The 27,459-nt window shown below is 43.4% G+C and overlaps 1 protein-coding gene across 1 annotated transcript in view; it reads left to right on the forward strand.

The window, feature by feature from the left end:
- GUCY1A2 (guanylate cyclase 1 soluble subunit alpha 2) overlaps positions 1-27,459 on the forward strand; it is a 196,122-nt gene that overhangs the window by 43,906 nt on the left and 124,757 nt on the right. The window contains exon 4 of the mRNA XM_055129965.1: positions 14,329-15,047. Within this exon, the coding sequence (XP_054985940.1) occupies positions 14,329-15,047 (719 nt within the window). The remainder of the gene's footprint in view (positions 1-14,328; positions 15,048-27,459) is intronic.

Consider the following 27,459-nt stretch of genomic DNA (forward strand, 5'->3'; position numbering starts at 1 on the left):
TTTTCTAACGAGCGGTCTAGAGACCATGACAAAGACCTTGTCTTAATATGTCTTTGATTTCAACACTTGTGAAGAAGTTTGGGTAGAAATTATTTTTGTGCCATTTACTTGGAGTAGCATATTTCAGTAAGCATGTCTTACAGGGAAGTGTTTCCAAATATTCCTATGTTCGTGTTATTAATCTCATGTAATTGATTTTTCCCCCCTGGCACTTAGCTGACATGGTGAGCCCTTGCTCTCCCCCCAAAGCCCTTACCCTCTCGTTCATATGATTGTTGCTACACTATTACTGCTGGCCTTAATAGGGTAGGAGCGTCTGAAATTAAGCAGACAGTACAGTTCAGTGGCCATGAGGCTGTCCATCTGCTAAGGTCTTGGTGCCCTATCTGGAGGCAGCAGCGAGTCTGCCCTGAAAGTGCTTGTATGTGTGACAGAGGCAGGATTTTGGATATAGTCACCCTGGCCAAGTGCTTCCGTTAGAACCTGCTGAGTCAAAGCTAAGGACCCTTGGCGAACTCTGCGGTCTTAGTATTTGGCATCTGGGTGTGTGTCCGCTGCCTTGTCCGCTGCCTTGTGTTATACATGCTAGAGCAGGGATGTTTCTTGCTTTCATATCTAAGGCTTTAGAGAAAAATACATTTCGGTCTTCTTGGGAATCGTCTTTGGATCCTTCTGACTTCTGAGTTCCAGGCCATAGATGGCGGATGGCGATGGTGGGGGCTTCCAGGAATCACTTCGTCTCAGAGGCAGATGGCAGAGCCTGGGGCAGCTCGCACCCACCCCCCACCTTCTGAGCTCTCTCCTCTTTCTGGGCAAAGGATTCCCTCAGACACCAGGAGTTCCCTCTGCAGGGGTGTTGTCACCCTGAGGAGACCCCACTACTGGAGAAAAGTGAGAAGGATCACGAGGTCCAGGCTGGAGCACTCCCCAAGAATTGCTGACAGATTTTGGAATTTTCTGTCTTCGAGTCCCCTAGGAACATTAATTCCAACTGGCACCCCGAGGTGATGCCCCCATGGAGGGATGTGTCCAGACTTTGCTGATGGGTGTTTAATATTTGGAAAAGGCGTCTGTGACGTAGCCCGTTTCTGAATTCTCCCCTGTCCCCACATCTCCTTCCCTTATGCTTCTCACTCGGAGACCTATTCAGAGGGAATAGGCATCCGAATAGTGCTGTGTATGGAAGGGATGCTAAAGGCGTCCACGTTGGTACTTGCACATGATTGTCCATTTCATCCACCCCCTCGCATACATAAAAACACCCCAAAAAGCATCACTGTCTAGGCCAGAGTATTTGATGTGGTCACCACAAGATGACAGAGATGACACTGTTTGTCCAGCACAGTTTTGTTATCCTTCCAATGTGTCTTGAGATGAGGGTTAAGTCAGTGTTTGTACAGTACAGTCAGGACATACTGCCTGATGGGATGAAGGTACCTTACATTCTAATTTAGAAGGTGACAGGTTTTTCATTATATATATATGATGTTCTTTTAAAGGAGATACTGAATCTGATTTTTCTCCTCAATTGATAGGTTGCTACTTAAATGTGGAACGTGTAGTCTGGTAAATGTTCTATTTCTGAGGAACAAATAGAAATGCCTGCCAGGGACTCTGGCGATGTTTAATGAAAGTCACTGTACTGTGGCTAATCCTGACTTGCTTGGATTTGATCTTTTTCGACTTGAAATCATGTTTCCGTTCTCTTTATTCCTTCATGAGAATGAAAGAACTGACGTAGTATAAACTGACAGTGGTAGTGGTGGTGGGGAGGTTTCCCAGCAGTGCTCATGCTGGGTGGGCCTGAGTGCTCACCCAGCCCCTAGGCCTGGTGACACAGTGACACACCGGTGGCCACTAATTTCCCTTCTTGACCTTCACGTGGACTTTTAGTTCAGTGGCCAGCATGGACCCAAAGGGGGCACATCATGTGGCATGCCTGGTCTGTCCCCACTCCCTGGGGTCAGCCTGCGGGGGGGGGGGGGCGGCGTGCCTCTCTAATGATGAGAAGGGGATGGTTATAGGGGAAAAGCTCTCCGGAGAGCAGCGCTTGTCCCTCATTCCTCCCGTGGGCCCAGATGCCTGCTGTGGTGACCGGGCTCAGAACAGCTGCTCTGTGTCCCTCTCTGCCCCAACCTGGTCCTACTGCCCTGTGGCCACGGCACAGTGCTCTGAGGCCACGGCGAAGCCAGCAGTCGCCTGTGGCGTGTCTTCCTGGAGGCTCTTTGCCACTTTATTTGGTGCGTGCCTTTCACATACCCAAACCGTCTAATTTTAGTTGTCAAAAAAATTGTAAACCTTTTATAGCCATAATCTGCAAAGCTCATTTTTAGCTCTAATTAGCTAGTAAAAGTGTTCCAGACTCATGTTTTTCATTTTTTTCCCCCACTGTTTTTAGTACCTTTCTTCAGCCCTTTCACTCCCCCCTACCCCCATTGTTCTCTGGTGACATCAGTCTCTTGTCACTGTCCACTAGTTCCCTGTTTTGCCCCTCCACCCATTTTATTGCCTTTGTTGCACATAAAGGGGCTAATACCCAGGATTTCTCCTCCTGACTCATTTTCATTCAGCTAATTCCCCACAAGTTCCTTTCATTTTGCTTCGAATGATGAAATTTCTTTCTTTCTTCTTTTTTTTTTAAAGCTTACTAGCTAGTTTTCTGTGATGTATACACGCGTCTTCATTATCCAGTCGATCATTTATCATTGAACATTTTGGTTGTTTGATTGTTTAGCTGTTGTGAATGGTATTGCCGTCGACATTAGGGTGGGAAGAACCTTTTGAATTTTATATTATTTTTGGTAAATTGTTTTATATTGTTCAGCTAGATGCCCAAAGTGGGATTGCTGGGTTGTAGGGATCGAGCTTTTCCGTTCTGTTTTCCAAAAATGGACGTGCCTTGTTTACATTCTCAGCAAGAGTCTGTGAGGGCTTCTTTTTCTCCACGCCTTTGCTAGCACGTATTCTGTTTTATTTGTTTTGCTTGGCGGCCCCCATACATGATGCCCGGAGTGGGGGGGGGGATCCCACCTGCTCAGTGCTCCACTGTCACACCCAGCGGTGCTCGGGGCCCAGCCTGGGGAGACCCAGCTGCTTCATACGTGCCCAGAGAGTTGCTGGCTAGGCAGGCCACGGCTGCTGCTGTTAAGGGCTGTTCCTGCCGCCCGATCTCCGGGGCCACTGCCTGCCCTGCCTCAGTCAGGGGCTGTGCGCTCGGCTGAGGATGTCTAGTGGCATCAGCTGCCCCCTCAGCAGAAGTGTGTGCTGACCCCACAGGGCTGTGTACTGACCCCACAGAGGTGTGCGTTGCCCTGTGAGCAGAGGTAAATGCTGACCCCCTGCCCCGCAGCCCTGGTCCCTTCCTTGTGTGTTAGCTCTCATCTGCTTGGTGTCTGTCTGTCTGTCTGAGTGTTCCCTCCGTGCCCCGTGGAGCGCCTCTGCGCCTTGCTGTCTCCTGCTCCCACAGGCTGTGGCTGCTTCCTGGGTGCCTCTCCTTGGGGAGATGGAGCTCTTCGGCCACGGACTTTTTGTTTGGTGCTGTGACCTTATAAACTTAGTATCTTTCCATTGTCAGAGGAATAGTTTATTCAGATAGATATATTTAATTTCTTCATTTCAAAAGGTTTTAAAATATCAGAGTTTAGGAAGTTAGAATAGTGTCAACATTGATGGCATCAGTACACACACAGAAAGGCTGCCCCCTGCCCCGAGGGACCACTTGCCGTGGCCACTACTGCCCTGACCTTTGAGTTTGCGTTGGGAGTGGGCGCTGGGCCCAGTGTCCAGGATGGCCGGCGTGTGAGTGCCCAGCCCTGTGCTGCAGTGTCTCTCCCTGAGCCTTCATGCCGGTGCAAGGGTGCATCTGCTGAGGTGGCATTAAGGGCCAGTGGTTGCCTGTGCAGGGGTGTGTCTGTGCCAAAGTAGCAGCTGCGTTCTGGAGTAGCTGCTGGCAGCAACCGGCCTTTCAGCTGGGACTCAGGCCTGTTGGGTGAAGAGAGGGTGATGGGGAGAGGCAAGGCAGGAAGGCCGCGTGTGTTCCAGCCACCACTTCTGCAGGACAGAGGCAGAGGAGGGAAAGTCATCTTCCCCCAGGGCAGAAGCGAGACAGCTGTGATGGCACGTGGTGAGCAGCTCCCTGATGGAGTGTAGTGTATGGGCCAGCGGTTCCAGCAGTGGGAGGCGCAGCCATGGACTGACCAGCCTGCTCTCAGGCAGCCTTCCTGGAAATGGTCAGAAAAGATGAGAGGATGAGTGCTCAGGTTCTCTTTTCTAAAGCAATGTCAGAGAGGGTCGTGTTCTTTTCAGACTCAGGATGTTTCGAGTCAGAATGGAGTAAGGGGGTCACGACGTTATTGGAGAGAGTGCCAGCGAGGGAAAGGGAGAGGATGGGTCTGTGTACCTCTCACAGGGTTTTCCATTGTTGGAGGAGATGGAATCCTGCTACCAGGATCCTGAAATAACCGTAAAATTTGGACTCTGTAGCATGCCACCATTTTCAGAATTATCAGCTAGTGTGTGCTTTTTAATGTTGCTGTTTCTTATAAATAGGTAACAGCATGTTTCTTATGTCTCAGCTTGTCTGTACTTTTGAAATTTTATTGTGATCTGGAATGTACAACTACCAGCCCTTTGGTGATTGTATCTGAGAAATTAGTGAGCCTGGTGTTAAGATGACATAAGTGGTTTTCATTAAAAAACAAAAACCCCCTCTAAATCATATGATTATTTATGAATTGGAATGTATTGAACACACATAGCAACCTTGAAAATTGGTTGACTCAATAAAAACATTTTTATTGATGTCTTATGATTGATCACTGTATCACTGTATCACTGTCATCCCGTTGTTCACCAATTTACTTGAGCAGGTGCCAGTAACATCTTCATTTGTCCCTGTTGCTCGTGTAGCCCAATGGCATCTGCTCGCTCCAGGAACATAAAGAGCATGTTGCTGTTTCTGGCATATCAAGTACGTCACGGGTAGCTTGCCAGGCTCTGCCATGTGGAAAAAAAAATAAAAACTTAAAAAAAATAAAAATAAAGAGGTCGAGTAGCCACAAATGCAGTCGTGTGCTCCAGGAAAAATTGCGTCACTCTCTTCTGGGAGCTTTGTTGTATAGTCTCTGGATCTTGGCCGTTGATGAGATTACATGGCACCAGGGAGAGTCTGTGGGTGTGACTGTCAAGCTACTGGAAAACTGGGAATCTGGGTGGAGGAGTTGAAAGTAAACTATTTTTAAAATGATGGGGAAACCCATGATTAGAATTATGTATGATTAACATTATTCTCACTGGCAAGATCTTCAAATTATTAACAGACCAGAAGTCCCACCACCTGGCCTTGTGCATTCTGACACATAAAGCCAATATCTTGGCCTTTGGGGAGGGGTGGAGGGTAGTTTTAATGAACTGATCACTGTATCACTTTCATCCTGCTGTTCGTCAATTTATTTGAGTGGGCACCAGTAAAATCTCTATTACACTCAACCCTGAGATTTTGCAGCCTCTCCTTACTCGTCTTTTCCAACGACTGGAGGCTCTTTCAGGGTCAGGGGAATGAGACCTATCATTACTGTTTTTGGCATATCGAATATGCCACAGGTAGTTTGCCAGGCTCTGCCGTGCAGGTGGGATACTCTCGGTAGCTTGCCGAGCTCTCCGAGAAGTATGCATATATCTTTTACTGTATTTTTGGATATGAATACACCATGGGAAGCTTGCAAGGCTCTCCCATGAAGGCAATAAACTCTTGGTAGCTTTTCAGGTTCTCCAAGAGGGAGAACAAAGCTATTACATGTCATGCGGCTGCTTTGTATGGTTTTACAGTCTCTGGATGTTGGCTGTTGGTGGGATTACACAGTGCCCGGGGCAGTTTGTGGGTGTGGCTTCCAAGATACTGGAAAATGGGGGAGTCTGACTGGAGAAGACCCAGTCCCAATCTGAGCAGGCTTGGAGATCTCAGCCCTGGGTCCCACACACCTGGGTTCCTCTGCTGGTCCCTTCATGCGTGAGGCTCGTCCGAACATGTGGAGAGTGGCCTTGAGCATGGCTGTGGCTGGGTTCCGGAGGTCTTCAACTGTCAAGGCTCTGCTTGGGGTGGGGAGGGAAAGGCAACCCGTCCCCTCCGAGGGGCCTAGGTGAAGACAGCCAGGCGCGGGGGGCAAGAGACTCTGCATCACTCTCTTCCAGGAGCTTTGTCTTATAGTCTCTGGATGTTGGCCATCGGTGAACTGATAGATGATTTAATTGATTAAGGGAAGCAAAAGTTCGACTGACAATGATAGTCATGAATCAGTATTACTGCTTTGCTCTTAGTATGAATGTGTGGCCAGCAGGAATGACTGGTGGTGCTGGTGATCTTCATGCTATCACACAGGAACTTGTTTGCCCCAGGCCTCATGCTTTTACCTTCTTTAAGTCCTCTGATCTGATTCAGGAAACGGGATGATACAATGAGCTCACCCCAAATATGGGTTCTGCAGATGGAAGAATTTAAGTTTATAGGTTCATTGTTTAAAAAGAAGATCATCTGCAACCTGAGTTTTGCAATTGAAACAAGATTCCCATGGTCACAGGCTAAAAAAAAAAAAATTCTTGTTATCTTCTTGCCTTTCAGGGCACCAGGCCAATCATTTCACTGTTAGTGGATAGGAAAAACAAGTTATGTTGACCCTTGACTTCTTTCTGCAAGCTAGACAGGAAATAGCAGCAATATTCTGAAAAGTCTTGGGATACAGCTGAGGAGAGAATAGTCAGCCCTCCCCCCCCATGGCAGTCTGATGTTGCTGCAGCCTCATCAAGGATGTGGCACATTTCACTGTATGTGATTCAAGATACGGTGGCAGTGTAATATCTTTTTCCTGTAAAGTACTAGATTTGGTTGACCTTTCAGATAATGCATTTTTGTTTGCTTTCAATATTAAGAAAGATCTCATAGAACCTTTTGTTTCCTTTCAGTGTTAAAAAAAGTGGTGGGAGGTCATGAGGGTTCATGCACAAAGAATTCTGAATGCAGATATTTCTGTTCGACATCTCCTCTGGACCAGCCAGCGGCCAGTTTTCCCTGAAGACCTGTGCCCAAGGAAAGCAAAAGTTGCCTCTTCCTTTCTCCTCCTTTTGTTCAGATTCCCCATAGCCCTCAGAGAGGCTGTGCCCTTCTGCTGGGACCCCTGGGGCACTTGTCAGTGAGTGCTGCTGGGTTTGGGGGTTCCAGTAAAAGCACACACGTTGGAATGAGCAAGGTACACTCAGAAAGCGTTGAAAGGAAGGGATAGATTTAAGAGATGGCTTTTGTGTGGGTCTTAAAGAACTGGACAGAAGTCTTAGATCTCTAGGATTGCCAGTTTGTCTTGCCAGATAAACCAAGCTCAACTTTCTCCTTCTCTTTCCCATGAATTTGTCAGACGGGTCCTGGTATACTAATTTTCTTGGTAGATTACGAGTGCTGTAAGTAGCTATTAATTTTATTCTTGAACTTAAATTTTTTTAGTCTTTAGGCTAATTTCTGTATCAAAGTGGATTCAACACCATCTGGGATCACATAGCTGGAGATGTGGGCTGGGAACAATTTTTCTTCAAAAAAAAATTAAAAAAATTTTTTAAAAAATATTGAATCACGCACTCATCTATGGTATTTAGAATAACAGAGTGGGAGACTAACACCCAAGAACTGTAGAAATAAGTACCAGGAGGTTGACTCCATGGCTTCGAGGCTGCCCTCACGTTCCGGGGAAAGGTCAACACAGAGAATCGATCACCAACTACATTGTAGTCGAAGGTCATGTGGGGGAAGGGAGTTGCGGGCTGAATGAGGGCTAGAGACTGAGCACAGCGGCCACTCAACACCTTTATTGCAAACCACAACAGCTAATTAGAGAGAGAAAACAGAAGGGAATGCCTTGCCACAGTGGCAGGGTGGGGTGGGGGGGAGATGGGATTGGGGAGGGTGGGAGGGACACTGGGTTTACAGGTGGTGGAGAATGGGCACTGGTGAAGGGAGGGGTTCCCAAACTTTGTATGAGGGAAGTATAAGCACAAAAGTGTATAAATCTGTAACTGTACCCTCACGGTGATTCTCTAATTAAAAATAAAAAAAAAAAAAAAATATTGAATCACAGTGAGATACATGGTTACAGAGTTGTTCATGATTGGGTTTCAGTCATATAATTTGGGAACAATTTTTTAGATTTTATTTTAATTTTATAAAGTAGTTTACAATTTTTGATTGCATTTAATATTCAAACACCAATGCCATCACCATTACACCTTCCCACCACCACATTTCGACTATTTCCATCTCGAACCCCAACCCCTGCCCTCAAAATAGAACCCAAAATGACTTATTTTGTATTGTTTGCATGAATAATCTGCTAAAAATGATCCAAAAAAAGGTTTCTTAGAGTAAAGAGTGTGAAAATTGTTGTATTTCACCCAGGAGCCATTAAGCCATTCTATAAGAGATTAGTAACATGTTGTTAAAGGTTGAGCCTTGTATGCTTATATCTATATCTGTATAAATATATTTGACCCTAATATTGGTTGCCATCTACTTTAAACCCCATCAAATGTGGTGTGGTACTCTAGGTATACTGGTGGTGTAAAGTACGAGATGTCCAGGAATAGATTCATTTATGGGTGAGACCCATCCAAGTGTGTAGGGAGTGGCCAAGTGTGTGTGAACGTGGCAGCTACTGAGTTCTGGAGGTTTTCAACTGCTGGGGCCAGGTCCATTGGGGCAGGGAGGTGGGTCTTACCTATCCCTCTCTGGGTTGCCCCAAGTGAAACAGCCTGGCATGGGGTCTGGAGGCATGACTATGGTGAATCATTCTGTGCTCTCTTCTGAGAGTTTGATTGTTGAGTCTCTGGATTAAGGTCGGAAACAAATTTTTTGTTTGTTTTTGGGTCATACCTGGCAAAGCTCAGGGGTTACTCCTGGCTCTGCATTCAGGAATCACTCCTGGTGATACTCTGGGGACCATATGGGATGCTGAGAATTGAACTTGAACCCCGATCAGCCGCATGCCAGGCAAACACCCTTCCTGCTGTGCTATGAGTCCAGCAACACCCCTCCCCCCTGGAACAATATTTCTTAATGTGCACCGGTCAAACTTCAAAGTCAGATACATCACACGTGCAAGGTGTGTCTGGCAGTGCTCACCAATGGGGCGTTTCTCTGGCAGAAAAGAGGTTGTGAGCGGGAGAAGCTGCAGCAGCCCCTCGGTCTCTCTCCAGCCCCTAACGCAGAGCGGGATGTTGTGTGAGTGAATTACAGCTTTCTGCTCTTTGCCCTCACTGGGCCTCTCCAGCATCCTGTTCTGAGTGTTGGACCAAGGGCGCAATAATAACTGAAATAATCTGTCCCAATTCCTTAGTATCCTGGTAGCTTATTTTATCCTTGGATTTATGTTTTTACAGTGCTATAATCTGTAAACCTCAATGACAACAGACTGACAACTTAAGCATCTGTATCTTATAATGGCCCACACTTGATTTTTTTTTTTAAAGAAACCAAAGCAACAGAAACATCAGTTGATGGTTTGATGTTCATTGCATGTTCTTTATGCTGACAGAATGTGGGCAACAACTAACAGTTAAGAACTGGTCAATTAAAATGTGATAAATCTGCTTGCAGAAATGCTCAGCAGCTGTTTCAAGAAGAACTCTGTGGAAAGCTCATGCTATCACACAGGAAACTGTTTGGAATATTGTCACGGCCTGGTTCTCTGGGAAACAGACTGAGCTGGCGGTCTGAGTTGGGGAATGGTACTGAATAGTGCCCTCAGGATCAATACTTGCCACCAGGCAAACCCTATTAATCTCTGAGCCTGAGACTAATCTTTCATGGTGTTCAGCCTCACTCTGAATCATCCTTTCCTTTTCATGAAACGTTGTGTGAATGTGTAGCTTTGTGGCTGAATTGGACTGTCCGTCCCTCTGTGGATGTAAAATGAAGTGTTTAAGGACAGGGGGGTGGTGGTGGGAAAATATGCTTCCTACAAGGTCCGCTGACCACCTGCGAGCAGCCTCACCTCTGTTAACAGCCTGCCTCCCAGACTCACCTTCCCGTGTGGAGAGGAAGCAGGGCCCGGGCTGGCCGCTCCTTTCCCCAGCAGGTCTCAGCTGCAAACGTGCCTCTCAGTAGAGAGAAAATCATACAGGAAACTAAAAGAGTCACCCTGACAGTATTTACTCTCCAAAACCCTGCACATTTTTCAAGTCCACCTCTGTCAAATGTGTGTGGGTATGTAAAAAACCAAAGTGAATGAAGATACAAGACAGGAACCGTGTTACCAAAGTCAAAGAATGTGTAAGAACAGAACCTCTCACGAAATATGTCAAGCCAAACGGTAGTCGCTTCCTGGACAGTAATGCCAAAGTTTGGGGGACATACTGTCTTCTCTCCCAGCCTTGAAATATTGGCGTTTTTATTGGTTTTTGTTCATGTCAGACTTGCCTTGTGTCTCCCTGTGGCTTTGTGGCGTGACGATGACGACCACAGCTGTGTTCGGGTCGCATTTAGCCATAATGCAGAAGAGGCGGTGGGTATGAGTTCAGGCACCCCTTGGACCACTTGGACTTTCCCCCCAGTATGAAATTTCTTCCTTTTTCAGCCCAACAGCTTATTTGTGTGTGATGAAATGTGAACTGAGTATGAAAAAATGTGAATGGGACAGGATGAACGGATGCACGGCGAGACTCCCACGGGAAGTAGTGGGAGGACGCCCGGGCAGAGGAATAGCATGGACACCTGTTCTCTCTGGCAGGCAGACATTCGGGTCACTGCCCTGAGTAAAGCAGCTCACAGCACACAGCCTCTCTGAGATGGGCTTCGGGAGCTCCACTGCTTCCCGCAGTCCTGCCAAGTCGGAGCTTATGGTGGCCTTTCAGATCACTCAGAACCAGTGGTATCTTTGCTTTCACATTCATGCTTGCTCTTTATGTCTACTTAAAATAGGTCCTAGAGCTGCCTTTACTATATTTTGAATTAGTTCTTTGAGAAAATAAGATGGAAGTCAAAGAGAAGATGGGCATGAGACAGTTCCAAGGGATGCCTGGGACAGGAGTGTGCAGATGGACACAGGTCACCGCCGGGCTGTAAGAGAAACAGTGGACCCAACTCACTGGACTCATTCTTGCCTCAGTGAGTGCAGGAAGGGACATTGTGATTTCCAGGGACAGCTGTGCTGGAAAAGGAAGCTTCCCAGGCTAGGCTGCCTCATGGCTGTCCTGGGTTGTGTTGTTGTACAGTGGAGAGGTAATGGTCGGAGGGTCACTGTATTGAGGGAGGCTGGACAGGGCTACCAGTGAAAGCCCAGAGCATTTATTGGCTGCCTGCAGCCATGTTAACTGGGATGATGGATCTGCAAATTCTCTTTATAACAATCCCTCATAATCTTATGTGGTTGTTCTCCAGAAGCGTTCAGATCTTATGCTGGCTCATTTGTGCATGCTGTGAATGCTGCACCAGCTCGCCACATGGCTGCTGGATTGCAGACACGGGAGATGCCTGTCTGATGTCAGGGGGCTGCGATAGTGCATTGCCTTGCACAGGGCTGACCTGGGTTTGATCCCTGGCACGCCATCTGGTCGCCCCAGCCTGCCAGGAGTGATTCTGGAGCACAGGGCCAGGAGTAAGTTCTGAGCAACGCTGGGTGTGGCCCCCAAACAAAAACAAACAAAAACTTTGGCTGTTTTTTTTTTACATGAAACACATTTTTAGGCCTTCAGCTAAGTATTACTAAATTTAGTAGGAAATCTGGAAGTTGTCCAGAGTTTTATAAATTTTATTTCTTTACCACAAAACGTTTATTTCCAAAAGTTAATCCTCTGTACAAATTGGACAGGCAGAGCTCCCAAAACTGGGATGGAGCAATTGAGGAGAGTAAATCACAATTTAGTGAGTGTAAAAGGCACAACAATTAAAGAGGCATTAGCAGTGATTAACAGCTCTGAGTAAGCCCTCTGAGGTTCCAAATTATGCTCTCCTGCTGCCATGACTGTGGGGTCCAATTTGAGCAGGGCGAGTCATCAGCCACAGAAGCCAGGATTCGTGCATTTGCATAGCAATTCCCTTCCCTGCTTCCTCAGCCATTAGGTAAGAAGGGGTAAGAAGTGCAGGTGTGAGAAATGAGGGGAGCACATCTGGGGGGGCGTTGTCTAGAGCCCAGGGGCTGCTGCCATGGCTCTCACAGTGTGGCAGGTGACCGGACAGGTGGGTACAAAATTGAGGCAGGCGCTACTGCTGCTGTCCTCTGCCCTTTGCTCTGGGCAGTGCCTGACTGCAGCATGGCTGCTGGCCATTACCTCAGATGGTCCCTGGAGTCTTGGCAGGAGTGATCCTGAGTGATCACAGAACCAGGAATAAGCCCTGAGAAGAGTAGGGGGAGTCCCAAAGGCCAAGCAACAACCAGAAAACGCCAGAATGGGAACTTGGATAACAGATGAGACTCAAAGAACCGGCTTTGAATGGATGGGTCTAAGTGGTTCCAAAGTCAGTTTCCGTGGCGTGTTGAGTGGGAGCCAACTTTGAGTCTCTCCTGTCTTGCTTTCTCTCTTCCCTAGAGGAGAGCTAGACAGATCGCTGCTATTATTGGGGAAATTGGCACTGTTGTAAAGCATGCAGCATATGCTCAAGGGCAGTCCTGTAATATGCCACCGTGAGACACGTGATGATGTTTTTATCTTCCTCGGGGACTTTTTCAGTTTGCCCTGAACATCGCGTATAACACTAAGACTGTTAATTTCAAAGAAAGGCTTCATGGTTAAGGGCTGTTCTCACCCTGATTTTTCTATTTTTCATTTTACATTGCTTTTCTAAACTTCTTTGTTAGACTCTCCAGTACTCTCTCAAGAATAAGTTGATGTGTTTTGAGTGTGTTCCCCCCCCTCATTTCTGGGTTGGGAGAACCCTTAGGGAATAACAGCGGAGGTAGGAACAGCTAAGTAAGTCACAGAAACCTAGACTTCTCTTCATTCTAACCCAACACTAGCAGAGAAACCTATGTGCTAAGGTCACTACTCGTCCAGACAAAACATTTGCAATAGAATGGTTTGTGTAGAGACTTTTTTAGCACACAGACCTAGACCTTTTGCATTTGTTGTGTTCTCGTGGGGGAACATGCATTCCCTTCATACTATTGTGCTTGGAATGATATCCAAGGAGACAACCCATGTCTCCGATCCTAATCACTATGTGAACTCTTGTGAGTGTGGATGTGTAAGTGCATATTTATATATGTTTATTATAATTTATTACAGTAGAGTTTCTTTTCACCCAGCACCTGCAAGTATGAACTGAAAAAACCTTAATGACATATAGCACTTTCTGGTAATACACACACACCTTCTTGACAGTCCTTTTGTAGGAGAGTATGAATGAATGGAAATCATATCACTTTCTTACAGTTCTAACTCATTGTGTTATTTATTCCTGCGGTCTAGCTGACCGTTATGACTTCCCCTGAAATGGCGAAGCTACACTTAGTTTACACTTGGTAACCTGAAATCTTTTCTCAGGCATGTAGCTGCTCATACTCACAGATTCCTTGGCTGGTCAATATTTCTCGCTTAACAATTAAATTTTGATAAGTAGATTATGTCTTGGACATAATATAGACAATTTTAATAGTTTTTCTCTATAGATATTTTTAGAGTTGGAAATCACTAAAATATTGTTTGTGATAACTGCAGCAGATGGAATAGAGTATGAGAAAAAAAGTGAACAACTAATTGACAGCATTGTAACAGTTCATACTTTGGGGGTTAGCGTAGAGGAAGGGATGAATAAGTGTGGTACAGAGGACTTTTAGGAGAATCAAAATACTCTATGTGATATTGTAAGGGAGAGCATGAGTCACTGTACATTTGTTGAAACAGAGGATGTCCAATATCAAGAGTGAGCCCTATTGGGAACAAAGGCTTTTGGTTGCGACTGTGTGAGTGTAGGTTCTTGGTGTGTAATTAATGCACCACGGGAGCCCAGGACGCTGTGTGGAGAGTGGGGTTGGAGAGTGAGTTCTCCATGTGTGGTGTCAAGATGCTATATGGAATATATATTTATATCCCGGGCAGGCTTTGAGTCTAAACCTGTGCTAAAGATGGTCTGATGCAAAGTGAGTTATGCCCACTGACATTTCAGAAGCCTGGCTAAAAGGAACTGATATTTAGTTTCCTGTCCCCAAATGATTGATTTACCAATTTGGGATGTCTTTAGGCCCCCAGAAACTGTGTTGCTTGCTTGCATACATCAGGAGCTACATTCTTGGAAGTATGGAAAAATTAGACCTTTGTTTACGCTTCTACTGATACTTGCTCTCCACCTGCCTCTAGGTTTGAAGTTTGAGGAGCTCCGAGAACGGTTTGGAGAGGAATTCTTCAACATATGCTTTGATGAGAATGAAAGAGTCCTTCGAGCTGTCGGTGGCACGTTGCAAGACTTCTTCAATGGCTTTGATGCTTTGCTGGAACACATTAGAACTTCTTTCGGGAAACAGGCCACCCTGGAGTCCCCCTCCTTCCTGTGCCAGGAGCTCCCTGGAGGTGCTCTGATGCTCCACTACTTCCATCCCCACCAGACCGTGGGCTTGGCCATGCTGGGGATGATCAAGGCTGCTGGCAAGAAGATCTATCGGCTGGACTTGGAAGTGGAGCAGGTCGTGAACGAGAAAACATGCTCAGACGGCGCTGACCCGGACAATTGCAGCTGCCTCAGTTTCTCCATCAGAGAATGCGAGAATAGCAACAGCAGGAAGAACCTTGCCCCGGGGGCCTCGCAGATGCCCGCAGACCTCAGGATCAGCATCAGCACCTTCTGCAGGGCCTTCCCGTTCCACCTGATGTTTGACCCCAGCATGGCCGTGCTGCAGCTGGGGGAAGGCCTGAGGAAGCAGCTCCGCTGCGACCCCCACAAGGCGCTCAAATTCCAGGACTGCTTTGAGATCGTGTCTCCGAAGGTGAACGCCACCTTCGAAAGGGTCCTGTTGCGGCTGTCCACCCCTTTTGTGATTCGGACCAAGCCCGAGGCCTCTGGCACTGAAAATAAAGACAAGGTGAGTGGCAGCGGACCTGAGCTGGGCGAGGGGGATGGTGGTCTCACACGGTTGCTCACTGGCTGGCCTTGCAGTTACTTAGACTAGAGAGCTTCAAACGCCATTTGCGAAATTACTGGGCTCTGGGTGTATGTAAAAAGATTTGGCTCTGTTCCCAGCCATTTTTCATAGTATCTGCCTCTTCCATTAATTTATTTTAGCATATAAAAAGAAGACATTTATTAATACTAACCATGGTAATTATAAAAATGATAGGACTCACTGAAAACCTAATACGATAAACTCATGAAAATTACCCTGATTCGTGAGACCGAGAGAAATGGTGAGAATGATTTCAGTGCTATGGTGGTCGTTTCCTCAGAGGAGCACAGGTAAAGGAGACGGTTGTATCTACAATAGATTTTCTTTGACATTTCATAGTGTAGGAACACTTTATTCATAACCTATTTCTGTCTTAGAATGCCAAATAATGTATTCCATAAAAAGCGGAAGTCTCAGGACTACTGTTTAGTTCTAGCATTGAACTAGAGTGTCATTTCCTTTTTTTTTTTCTTTTTGGGTCACACCCAGCCATGCTCAGTGGTTCCTTCTGGCTCTGCATTCAGGAATTATTCCTGACGGTGCTTGGATGACCGTATGGGATGATGCTGGGATTGAACCTGGGTTGGTTGTGTGCAAGGCAAAAGTCCTCCCCACTGTGCTATTGCTCTGGCCCCCAGAGAGTCACCTCCACAGGACATGGTCACTCACTCTTTGAAAGAATACAGTGAACACTCAACATCCTCACCGTGAATTGCTTTGACTCTCTTTTGGGAAAGACTGGGTTTTTTTTGGGGGGGGCTCACCCAGGTGTGGTAGAGCTCACTTCTGGCTCTGTATTCAGGTATCACTCCTGGCTGAGCTCATATGGGGAGCTGGGGATAGAACCTCGGCTGGCTGCCTGCAGGTCAAGCTCCTTACCTACTTTACTATCACTCCAGCCCCGAGAAAGCCTGGCTTATGAGTTATGGAATAAATAATAAAAATATCTTAGAATAGTTGAGTTTAAGCTAGCATTTTTCTGCATGCAAAGTATTTTAAAGAAAGTTAAGCACTTCAGTCAATAATAAAATGCAACGAAAAAAGCATATATATTTTCAATATGCTTTTAAATGATTAGAAAAGTAGTTATTTTCTGAAATAGACATCTGAATGCACAGTTTGTTTTCTGTAAACTTCTCAATATTTCACACAGGCTGAAATTATTTTAGGCTATTCAGTTTGTTCCAAAGCATTTTGGTGAAGCTTTTGGCTTTCAGAGATGACCACACTTCTGTGGGACGTAGGAAGGAAGAGAAGCAGAAGCAGCCCTTGGTGATGAGTGTCTGCGGCAGGGCCTGAGGAAGCTTCCTGCCAGCGGAGCCAAAGGCGTTTCTGAGGAGTTTCCATAGTATTAGTGGCATCATTCATTAATTCATGCCACTTTGAATTCGGTAGAAAATTCTTAATATATCTGAGAAAAATTGGATGATTTGGTCATTTATTCAAAATGACCAAATCAAATGATTGAGGGGAGTCTCTCAGTAATGAATTAAGAACATGAAGGCATAAATCCTAAGATTCCGATTTAGAATATTTCAAAATTTTAGTGTGGTGAGTTTTATTTGTACTTATATATTATTTTGAATAATCTTTCACATTTGCTTATGTATAAAGTATACATTTAATAACTCCCCAGTTTTAAGCTCTTGACAATGGAATGAGTCGTTAAATGTGTAATTTTGGTCCATAATTTATAATTGCTTGAAAATTAGAATTGTACTCAATGTGATTTAGGGATCATTAAAGCTCTTGGTTCTATTTTATAGAAGTACAATATTTGAGTAGGAGGATCTGAAGAATTTTGGCCTTTGAAATTGAAGTTAATATTCTTGAAAATATGCCCGAAGTAGAATATATTATTACCAATTTTCAGTGCCTTATATATCTTTGTAGAGCTCAGGCAAATTAATTCAGTTTAAAGTTATTGTTTCAGATTTTCCTCCCTATATTTCATGTGGCTTATATTTCTATTTAATTTATATACCGACGTTGGAATTAGACATAATGAAATGATGATTCAAATGTTCAGGCCTCCTGCCAGTTCTAATACCGAGGAGCTGTGCTCATTACGAAGTTGCAGGTATAACTTGGACCCTCTCCTGGCAATTTAAAAAGAAAGCAGCAGGGAGCATTTTCAGTGAGAGCGAGAGGACGGAGCTGCTGCCCCTGTGTTTACGTATGTGTCTACTTGCTCAATGGGGACACTGGGAGATCGAAGTGGGTCAGAGTGGGCCAGGGAGTCTTAGCAGGTCAGTAATGTGTTTGAATGAGGGGGCCAGATTCTTCGGTAAAACATGGAAGGAAAAAAATCAAAATGATGTTGATGTTTTGCTGATCAATTTAACCCTGCTAGATGACCTCCCCTAACTTCCCACAGAATACCTGTTCTTAATCATTATTGCCTAAAGTCTTTTAATTTTTTGGTTGGCTTTGATAAGAGAGTGCAAGTTTACGGTAATTTTGGAAATCTATTCCAGAGGCTGACAGTGAAGACTTTCATGGTGACGTGACTATTTTGGCCATGCACATCACACTGATGAACCAATGTCCTGCCATCCAAAATGAAAACTTAGAAACTAATTAATCGTGTAGCCATATGTCAATAAATGACTTCCAGGATGAATTGCTTTGGCTGCACTATGATCTTTGTCATCGTGTGTTGTCCTCAAGTGTTGGAGTAGGGAACATGCATGTGAACAGTATCAAGCTGTCGTAATGAGTTACATCTGAGTTGGCTGCCAGAAACGAGGATGCCAAGGGAGCCTCCTCACATGCTCCAAGAGGTGGCCCCTTCCCTGAAGGAACTTCCTGATGGCTCAGATTCCTGTGACCTGGTCCTTATGAGTTCTGCAAATGGTCATCCATATTCTCCTCTCTCCTCAGTTTTCTTTGTTCCCCTTAGAGCATTCCTGTATTTTCATAATATTCTCCACTTCCTTTCCACTTTCATCTTTCCTTATCAGATGTCAGCCATCAAATAAATGTGACTGAGTTAATTCATTATCTTTAAAATAGGCCAGGGACCAGAATAGTTAGTTGCACACAGGCCAACCCGAGTTTAATCCCTGGCACCCAGATGGTCCCTTGGACCTGCCAGGAGTAATTCCTGAGTACTGCTGGGTGTGACCCACAATCAAAAAAGAAAAGCAAAAAAAAAAAAGAATAGAAAAGAAAAGACCAACATTGGGAATGAATAATGAATAATCAGGCCATACTTGTTTGTTTTGTGTATCTTTCTGATGGTTCAAATCTAATATTGATTTGAGAATTTAGAAGTTCTTTTGAAGCCCTGCATTTGAGTTTCAGAAAAAAAATTGTTGCAATCCAACATATGTTTGGGCATTTAGATTTAGTATATAAACCAAACACACTGAGTCTAATTAGATTCTTAAGCTCCTTTATTTGGCAGGGACTGTGTTTGTAGATAGGGATGTCGAAATTGTGTTTCTTCGCGTTGTAAGGTCACGATATGTAGAGAAAGTAGCAGCAGACGGGAGGGAGAAGTGTCTGCCAGCCATTGTTTTTGTTAAGTTCCTATAGTCTGTGCCTCAAATTTATTTAACTGGAAATTAAGAAATAAAGAGTTAAAGCTGATACTTTTGCATCTTTGTCAGTCTTCCTTAACATATATATCTTCCTGGGCTCTTATAAACATGAAGCTTTCTATCATTTCTGGTTTATTCTAATTCAGGTGCATTTTCATGGGGGGGGCAGAGGGGTATCTGATATATTTTTAAATCATGACTAGCTCATCCTGTTGTCAAGACTAAGTTATAACAATTCTGATCATCGAGCAGTTCTATCTTTGATAGTTTGTTATGTAATATAATCTATGTAAAATGTCATGTAAAAGGTCAGTCCCAGGACTAAGCATGAAATCAATCAGTATGCATTACTGTTGGTTCTACCACTATCAACATTATCTCTCCTTTCCACATACATCATTATTCTATCTCCCCCCCCCCCACCATAACCCCTGCCTTACAGTGGAGTTGGTAGCTTTCATACTTTTTGAAGAACACTCTAAGCCCACTGAACTGTCAGGCTTGCACTAGTGGGTCTGATCACCACCGGAAGTGACCGTGAGATCCCAGGATCACCAGCTGTAACCCTTTTAAAGATATTCCCAGGAAGCCGGAGCCATGGTACAGTCCCTGGGTGTTACCTTGCATGTGTCTGACCTGGGTTTGATTCCTGGCACCCCGTACCGTACCTCTAGCCCGCCAGAAGTGATTCCTGAGTGCAGAGCCAAGACTTAACCCCGACACAGTCCCATGGGGCCCCCCTAACCATAAATAAAGAAAATATTCCCAGCCTTCTTTCCAGAAGTCACTGAAGTTTGCAATCAAGATTTTATTATCTGTGTGTCTTATAATCTTTTATGTCCACTTGGCACAATGCTTTTCTGTGCCAGTGGCTTCCAAAATAAAATGAACTGATTAGCTTAGGCACAACCTGAAGCAGCAGTGGATTTTGAGAAACAATAAATGTGTCCTTTGAATTATTTTCAGTAGCAACGCTTCAAAGAACTTTAATAACATGATGGAAGCAGTCCAGCATTTGAAATGCATCATCTCTGAGTCAGGGCCCTTGCTGTTACCCATCTTCACTTTGGTTTCAGGGTTTGAGTTAAGAAGAAGCATAACAAGAACACATTTTTTTTGCAGTCCCCAGAAGTATCTTTACAGAAGACAATTTATCTCCCTGATTACATGCTATAAAACAAATGCTGGGGTTCAATTTTCAAAGAATAAATGAGGAATTAACCTCTGATTTTCTTTGCCCAAATCAGTTTCCAAATGTCCTTTTTTCCTCCCCTAAGTATATGTCTGTTTCTGAAACAATGACTGAAAATTTGAATATGTTTATTAATCTCATCAATCCGTAATGAACATGTTGAAAACAAGTTTCACCTAGCTCTGAAGAGTGTTGTTTCGAGCAGAGAGACAGAAAATTGGGTAAAGCGTTGGCCTTGCATGCTGTGAGTCCACCCAGGTTTAGTCCCCAACGGATCACATGGTCCCATGATTGCACCAGGAGTGACACCTGAGCACAACCAGTGTGACCTCCCCCATTCTTCTTCAACCCCCTAAAAAGTGATAATTTGAATTTATCTTTAGTTTGGAAAATGTTTATTTCCCTCTCAGATAAGATTATGATACTCCTTGAGGGAATTTCAAGTATTGAACAATATTTTTAGCGATGGACAAAATTACCTTTGTGCTCCCTCTGTAAGTGCTCTAGAACACAAATGTAACTTCATCAAAAAATGTTCTGGGGTTTCTTTCTTCTTTCCTTATAAGTGTGATTTTTTAAAATTTGGTATTTTGTGTTTACATTTCTCTAGACCAGCTCCCTGACCATAAACTACTGTTCATTTTACTCACATTTGAGATATTTCTTAATAGTAGTTTACCCAAAATTAAGTTTTAATAAGTTATAATAGGATCTTGAATAACCAAATTTTACTGATGTCATAATTATTTTTCAAGAATGTAAATATTGCTGTTTTAGGGGTATATTATCAGACCACATTCACCAGCCAAGTACCAACAAACACCCTTCCACTAAAGTAAGAGTTCTGGCGAGTTTTAGCCTTTTTCAGCTCCCATCAACTTTCAGCCTTAATTTTGGGGCCAAATACTCAGGGTTAGTTTTTATTAGATATTTTCTATTCCTATGCTTTCTTTCTTTACATACCATTGTTGAATCAGATTACTTAGTGTTTGATTTCCTCCTTTGTTTTTACTCAGTCTGACACCCTGCAGTTTCTTACATGTTGTCACAAAAGGAACGATTTTCTCCTCAAACTGAGCGGTATTCCGTGTGGACACAGACCCAATCTTCTTCATCTCATCACAGCTATTTCCGGTTCTGGCTGTGGAAATAGCACTGCAGTGAACATCGGTGGGCTTGTATCTCTCTGAGTCATTGTTCTTGTTTTCTTTTGGGCCAGATGCCTCTTCACAGGAGTAGAATTTCTTTGTATAGAAGTAGAATTTCTGGACCAGATGGTAGTTACAATTTTTTATTTTTTGAGAATTCTCTGTACTGTTTTCCATAATGATTGAACCATTTTATACTTGGGTCCAACAGTGATTGTGGGTGAATGAGGACTCCTTTTTCACCTCATTTCTACCAACACTTCAATTTTTTTTTTTTTTGCTTTTTGGTCACACCTGGTGATGCTCAGGGGTTACTCTTGGTTCATGCACTCAGGAATTACTCCTGGCAGTGCTTGGAGGACAATATGGGATGCTGGGAATCGAACCCAGTTTGGCCGCGTGCAAGGCAAATGCCCTACCCACTGTACTATTGCTCCAGCACCCCAACACTTTTTTTTGAGAAATGTTTTGTCAGCTCTTATACCTTTTTTTTTTCTTCAATGATGAGTTTGGTGTTAAATTTTAGGACTGCTGTGTGTATCTTGGACACTGTTTTGCCAGATGTCTGGGGAATTTTGAATTTTTGTCCCATTTAGTAGTGTATCTGTTGGAAATCTGCTAGTAAAAAAATTTAAAAGAATTAAAATTGAATCACTACCTTACCCAGTACTCAAAAGTGAACTCAAAGTAAATATTTAGATGTTAGAACAAATTCTAAAACACAGTGAGGAAACATAATAATTTGCCTCCATTGGCAAGAAAAACATAAGTAAATAAAGGGATTATATCAACTGTACTAAAATTGAGTCCCCTTTAAAGTATAATGTGAGACAGAATACTGTTAAGCTGACTGTCTTTTATTTTTTTATATTTATTTATTTATTTGGCAGTAATTCTTTATTCCCTCCATGATTTATAGCAAGAGCTGATGTCACCTTCACATACATAATTAGTGGAAATACTAAACCTTATCTTCTCTATTTAAGTTGGGATCTAAAAATTCTGACTCAGACAAGATCAATTAAATATATATTATTTTTAAATTATTTTTTGTCTTTTGTAGATTGGTATTTTATTTATTTACTTTTTTTAATTTATTTTTTTTATGAATCATCATGTGGAAAGTTACAAAGTTTTCAGGTTTAAGTTTCAGTTATACAATGCTCAAACACCCATCCCTTCACCAGTGCACATATTCCACCACCAAGAATCACAGTATACCTTCCTCCACCCCCCCACCTCCCCAGCCCCCACCCCGCCTGTGTAACTGATAAATTTCACTTTACTTTCACTTTAGTTTGATTACATTCAATATTTCAACAAAAAACTCACTATTATTGTTTGGAGTTTCTCCCCCCAAAGTCGGACCTGCTGAAAAGGAAGCATTTGATAATTTGTTTTCGATTGCTGAGAATCAAGAGATATGAGGTCAAGCGGCCACATTAGCAGCCACACGATTTTGGATTTCTGTATTTTAGTAACTAAGTCCAGAGAAATATCTGCCAGAAATTGCATCATTGCAAGCTTGTACCTCTCAGCTACTTTATATTCCACATACGAGTGTCTTTCTATGTCTGTCTCTTTCTTTCTGACTCATTTCACTCAACATGATACTTTCCATGTTGATCCACTTATATGCAAATTTCATGACTTCATGTTTTCTGACAGCTGCATAGTATTCCATTGTGTAGATGTACCAAAGTTTCTTTAACTAGTCATCTGTTTGGGGGCACTCTGTTTTTTTCCAGATTGTGGCTATTGTAAACAGTGCTGCAATGAACATAGAAATGCAGATGTCATTTATACTATACCTTTATGACTCTCCGGGATATATTCCCAAGAGTGGTATTGCTGGGTCAAATGGAAGCTCAATTTCCAATTTTTTGAGAATCATCCATATTGTTTTCCAAAAGAGCTGAACCAGTAGGCATTCCCACCAGCAGTGAAGAAGAGTCCCTTTCTCCCCACATCCACACCAACACCGGTTGCTTTTGTTTTTTGGGATGTGGGCCAGTCTCTGTGGTGTGAGATGATATCTCATTGTTGTTTTAATCTGTATCTCCCTGATGATTAGTGATGTTGAACATTTTCTCATGTGCCTCTCAGCCATTCAGATTTCTTCTTTGGGAAAGTTTCTGTTCACTTCATCACCCCATTTTTTGATCGGGTTGGCAGTTTTCTTCTTGTGGAGTTCAACCAGTGCTTTGTATATCCTTGATATCAACCCTTTATCGGATGGGTACTGCGTAAATATCCTTTCCCATTCTGTAGAATGTCTTTGTACTTTGGTCACTGTTTCTCTTGAAGATACTGTTGGCTTCAATGTTGTGGAGGGTTTTGCTGGCCTTGTCTTCAATGTACCTTAGGGATTCTGGTCTGGTGTTGAGGTCTTTAATCCATTTTGATCTGACTTTTGTACATGGTGGTAGGTGGAGATCTAAGCCCATTTTTTTGCATGTTACTGTCCGGTTTTGCCTGACTGTCTTTTAAAGTAGATTGAGTTTTGTTCATTGAGGTATTAAGTACAAAGGCCATGAATAGGAAATAACTCAAATGTTTGATGACAGATGAATGGAAAAGTTGTGATATAAATCCACACAATGGAATACTATGCAGCTATAAGAAAAGATAAAACCTTTCAGTTTGTCGCAACTCAGGTGGGACTGAAGGGCATTATTTTAAGTAAAAAAAGTCAGAGGAAATGAACAAATATCAGATGGTCTCATGTGTGGTATAGAGAGAGACCAAACCAGGCTATGTGCAGGGTATGTGCAGCATAATGAGTCCTGGACTGAGAGATTACACGAGCAAGGAGGGAAAAGGGTGGTGGTAGGAAGAAAAAGGTGAACTGGAAATGACATAACATCTGTGGTGGAGGGTCTCTGGCCCTTTGGTGAAGGTGCAGTGACTTTCTACATCAAACCCGTATACATTAGTACTATCTTTACCATGTCATCTAAACTACAATAAAAATTTAACAATTAAAGTAGGTTGGGGATTCTGGAGATAATTCAATGCCGGTGAGTTTGCTTTGTATGTTGGAGCTCAACGTTGGGCCCTTAGCGATGCTGGGAGGGACCCTGAGCACTGATCCAGGAGTACCTCTTGATGACTGAGTCTGGAGGTCCTTTGGGGTATCCCAGTGTCCCACCCAAGTGAGTTAAATGAATTGAGTATGTTTAGATTCTGATGGATAGATAAAGATATTGTTCAGGTTCTTTTCTTTCCCCATATTGTCAGTGCTCAGGTCTCACTCCTGGCTCTGTACTCAGGGATCACTCCTGGTGGTGCTCAGGGGACCATATTTTATAATCTAAGTGTTGATCAAGTTCTTCCTTAGCTATATTTAATATTATGCTTAATGTGCTTTAATATTTCAAAATCACAGTCTACTTATTATTTGCATCACATATTTATACTAGATCATAATTTATGTTTATGGTGGTATATATTTTTATGTAAGGAATTTAAAAGTACACTTAGAGTATTGAAGGATACAGATCGTGAGTATAAATACAAGTATAGATACAGAGCTTTCAGTACGCCAATGCTGTTCCAAGACAGTTTTCTCCTGTCACTGATTTATGACTGTGCTGGTCTGGTGGTAGAAAGATTGAAGATGCTGTTCTAAGTGACTTGCATGAAAATATTCATGAAGAAGAAGTGGAAATTAGCTTCAAATATTCGAATCAAATAGATGGATTCTGTGAACGTTTCCCCTCCCCCCCTAAAAAAATGGATAAACTAGGATCAAATAGTAGACTGAGAAGGAACCAGATTTGGTTTAGGAGTAAGAGAAACTTTACAACAATTAGAAATATTAATGGTAGTCTATGAATTAACTCAACTTTGCTTATGTGATAGTGAGCCATATAATACTTGATGCTCCAAAAGATAGTGACAGTGCCTTAGGTATATTTTGTTGAAGATTCATAGAGGGTAGCTCCAGCATCTTCCAAGTGAAAAGAAACCTGTTAATTTATTATGCTAATTTTAGGGGAGCGAACTACCATCCTTATTACAGACTTTTTGCACCATTACGCAGAACTTCTGGGCTATTTTCCTAGTAGACATAATTTAATCTGAAAAAACAAGTTAATTTGATTTGGGGGGCTCCCAAGTAGTACTCAGCAGATGGGGGGACCCACCTGTCCTTCTCGTCCAGCCTGGATGCTGGCCTGAAGCCAGGAGCTGAGGGGGCAGTGCTGCCTGATCCTGAGATGCAGGAGATGCCTGGGATGCTCAAGGGGCCAGAGGGCCTGTGAGCCACACCTAGGGATGCTTGGTAGATAGTGGATGCCAGGGGTTGAACTCTCACATGCCTCGCTGGACTGTCCCATCCCCAAAAACTAATGAACTTCTAAAAATAGATTTATTAAATTTATAAATATGTGCAGCAATCTATTCCAAAACAGTGCATAGCAGGGTACTCCAAAATTTAGCTCACTAATGTGTCTTTGAAATGCCAATAATTTGGGGATATCAAACTGAGTAGACAGTTTTCACTCTTTAAGGTGCCATGAAAACCTGATTCTTATGAACTATTATACATAAATACAATAAGTTGCTATCTTGAAAACATTTTCTACTTGTAGGAGTACTTTAGAAGGAAGTTATTTATACTTGCAAAATCTACGAAATTGAATCCTTTGGAAATGCTGAGGTAGTGAACAAGTCATTAGAATATGAATTTTTAACAAGTGTATTCGGGCTTTTATTATTAGAAAACAAAAGGCCAACTTTCACACTTTTAGCTTACTGATAGTCTATTTTGTGAGATAATATGCATGTTATTCTTATGTAATATTTATATTCTATATAAACTCAAAAGGAAATAAAACTTAGTAAAGGTAATATGATCTGGGGGGCTCCCAAGCATTACTCAGGAGATGTGGGGACCCACCTGTGCTTCTCATCCAGCCTGGATGCTGGCTCAAAGCATACTTCGTTGTCCAGACTGTTCCCTTTCTCTCGGATCCTTCCGACTGCTGGGGGATGGCTGCTTTCACAGATCTCCATCCCCAAGCAGGCTTTCCATGTCTGTCTTGTTAAGTGCCTCCGAGTGAGCACTGCCTTCCCAAGTCACAGCCTGTCATGTGTCAGCCCCAGACTCAGTGTGGTGCTCAGACCTCCTGGCCTTGTCCAGCCAGCATTCCCCTACTTTATTCCTACACACAGAGCTTCTGCACTCGAGCTCATGTGACTTAGTTGCGGAAGGGAATGAGGCATTTTGTTTTTGCATCAGTGAAAAGGGACTAGGCGCGGATCTTTGGTTGGGATCCTCAAACAGCACCATGTCTATTTTCTCTCTGTGCTGGGGGCAGCCCCCACCACCCCAGTGGTGCCCAGACCTCTGTGGAGGAACTGAGTCCTGGTGTGGACCTGATGGGACCATTCTCAGCCCCACGATGTGGCCCTGCTTGGCCGGGTTGTGCTGGAGGCCACCAGGGTTGCCCCTGGGAGTCAGATGGGCTCCCGCCCTTTGAGCTGTCTCCCCCGCCCAGTGTTCTCAACAGACATTTTCTTGGGAACATTACCTTTAGTTCGGGGCCTTTGTCTTCCCACAGACTCACCTGAAAAGATTCAGTGTTCTAGAGAGTGAACTGAGTGTTGCCAGGGCTCAGTCAGGAGGGCTGCCTCTTGCCCTGTGTCATAACCATTCAAATGCGTGTAGTCTTCTTGAAGTCGAGATAGAGAATGCCTGTCCATCTAGTTTGTTTCCCTGGCCCTCATTCGCTCCTTCCTGGGGGAAGGCCAGCCACACACTTGACTCGACATTAGGTCCTTCTCTTCTCTTCGCTCAGAGTCACCTGAGCAAGCCCTGTTTACCATTGACACAAAGACTATTTAAACATTTAAACATTTTCACAAACACCATCAAGCACTCAGCGTGCGAGAAAGTGATGGGATGATTTGGTAATTTCTGTTTGTTAAGGCTGAAGCATGAGAATAAAAGTGACTGCATTTTCTAAAGTACTGTCTAATTGTGAGATGTTATTAGATAAATTTCATTAATTAGTGACTATTTAAATATTCACTGCTAATATTGAGTAATTTGATTAAACAGTATTTATTGAATTCTTGTTATAATCTGCCTGGCACGAAATGAAAATGGAAAAATAAGATGTTACAAATAAAATCCTGATGAAGGGATTTCCTGATACTTGGTCCCTATTTATGACTCGTTCAGTTTCATAATTCTTAACATTAGTGATTCAGTCTATTATCTTCTCCTTCGTTTTGACATGTTTTTACAACAGATATTCCAAATTTTGACCTCAAGCTTCTTTAATCATCTTTATTTTTATTTTGTATATGCTGACTATATTCAGTCATGATTCAAGGTCATCTATTGAACTCTTTATTACAAATGTGGGAGTTCAGATTTGAATACGATACATTTTCAGCTCTCAGACACTAATTACTTACCACCAATATCGTGCATG

Source organism: Sorex araneus, chromosome 3, assembly GCF_027595985.1.
Source record: "Sorex araneus isolate mSorAra2 chromosome 3, mSorAra2.pri, whole genome shotgun sequence".
In the NCBI taxonomy this organism is placed as follows: Eukaryota; Metazoa; Chordata; class Mammalia; order Eulipotyphla; family Soricidae; genus Sorex; species Sorex araneus.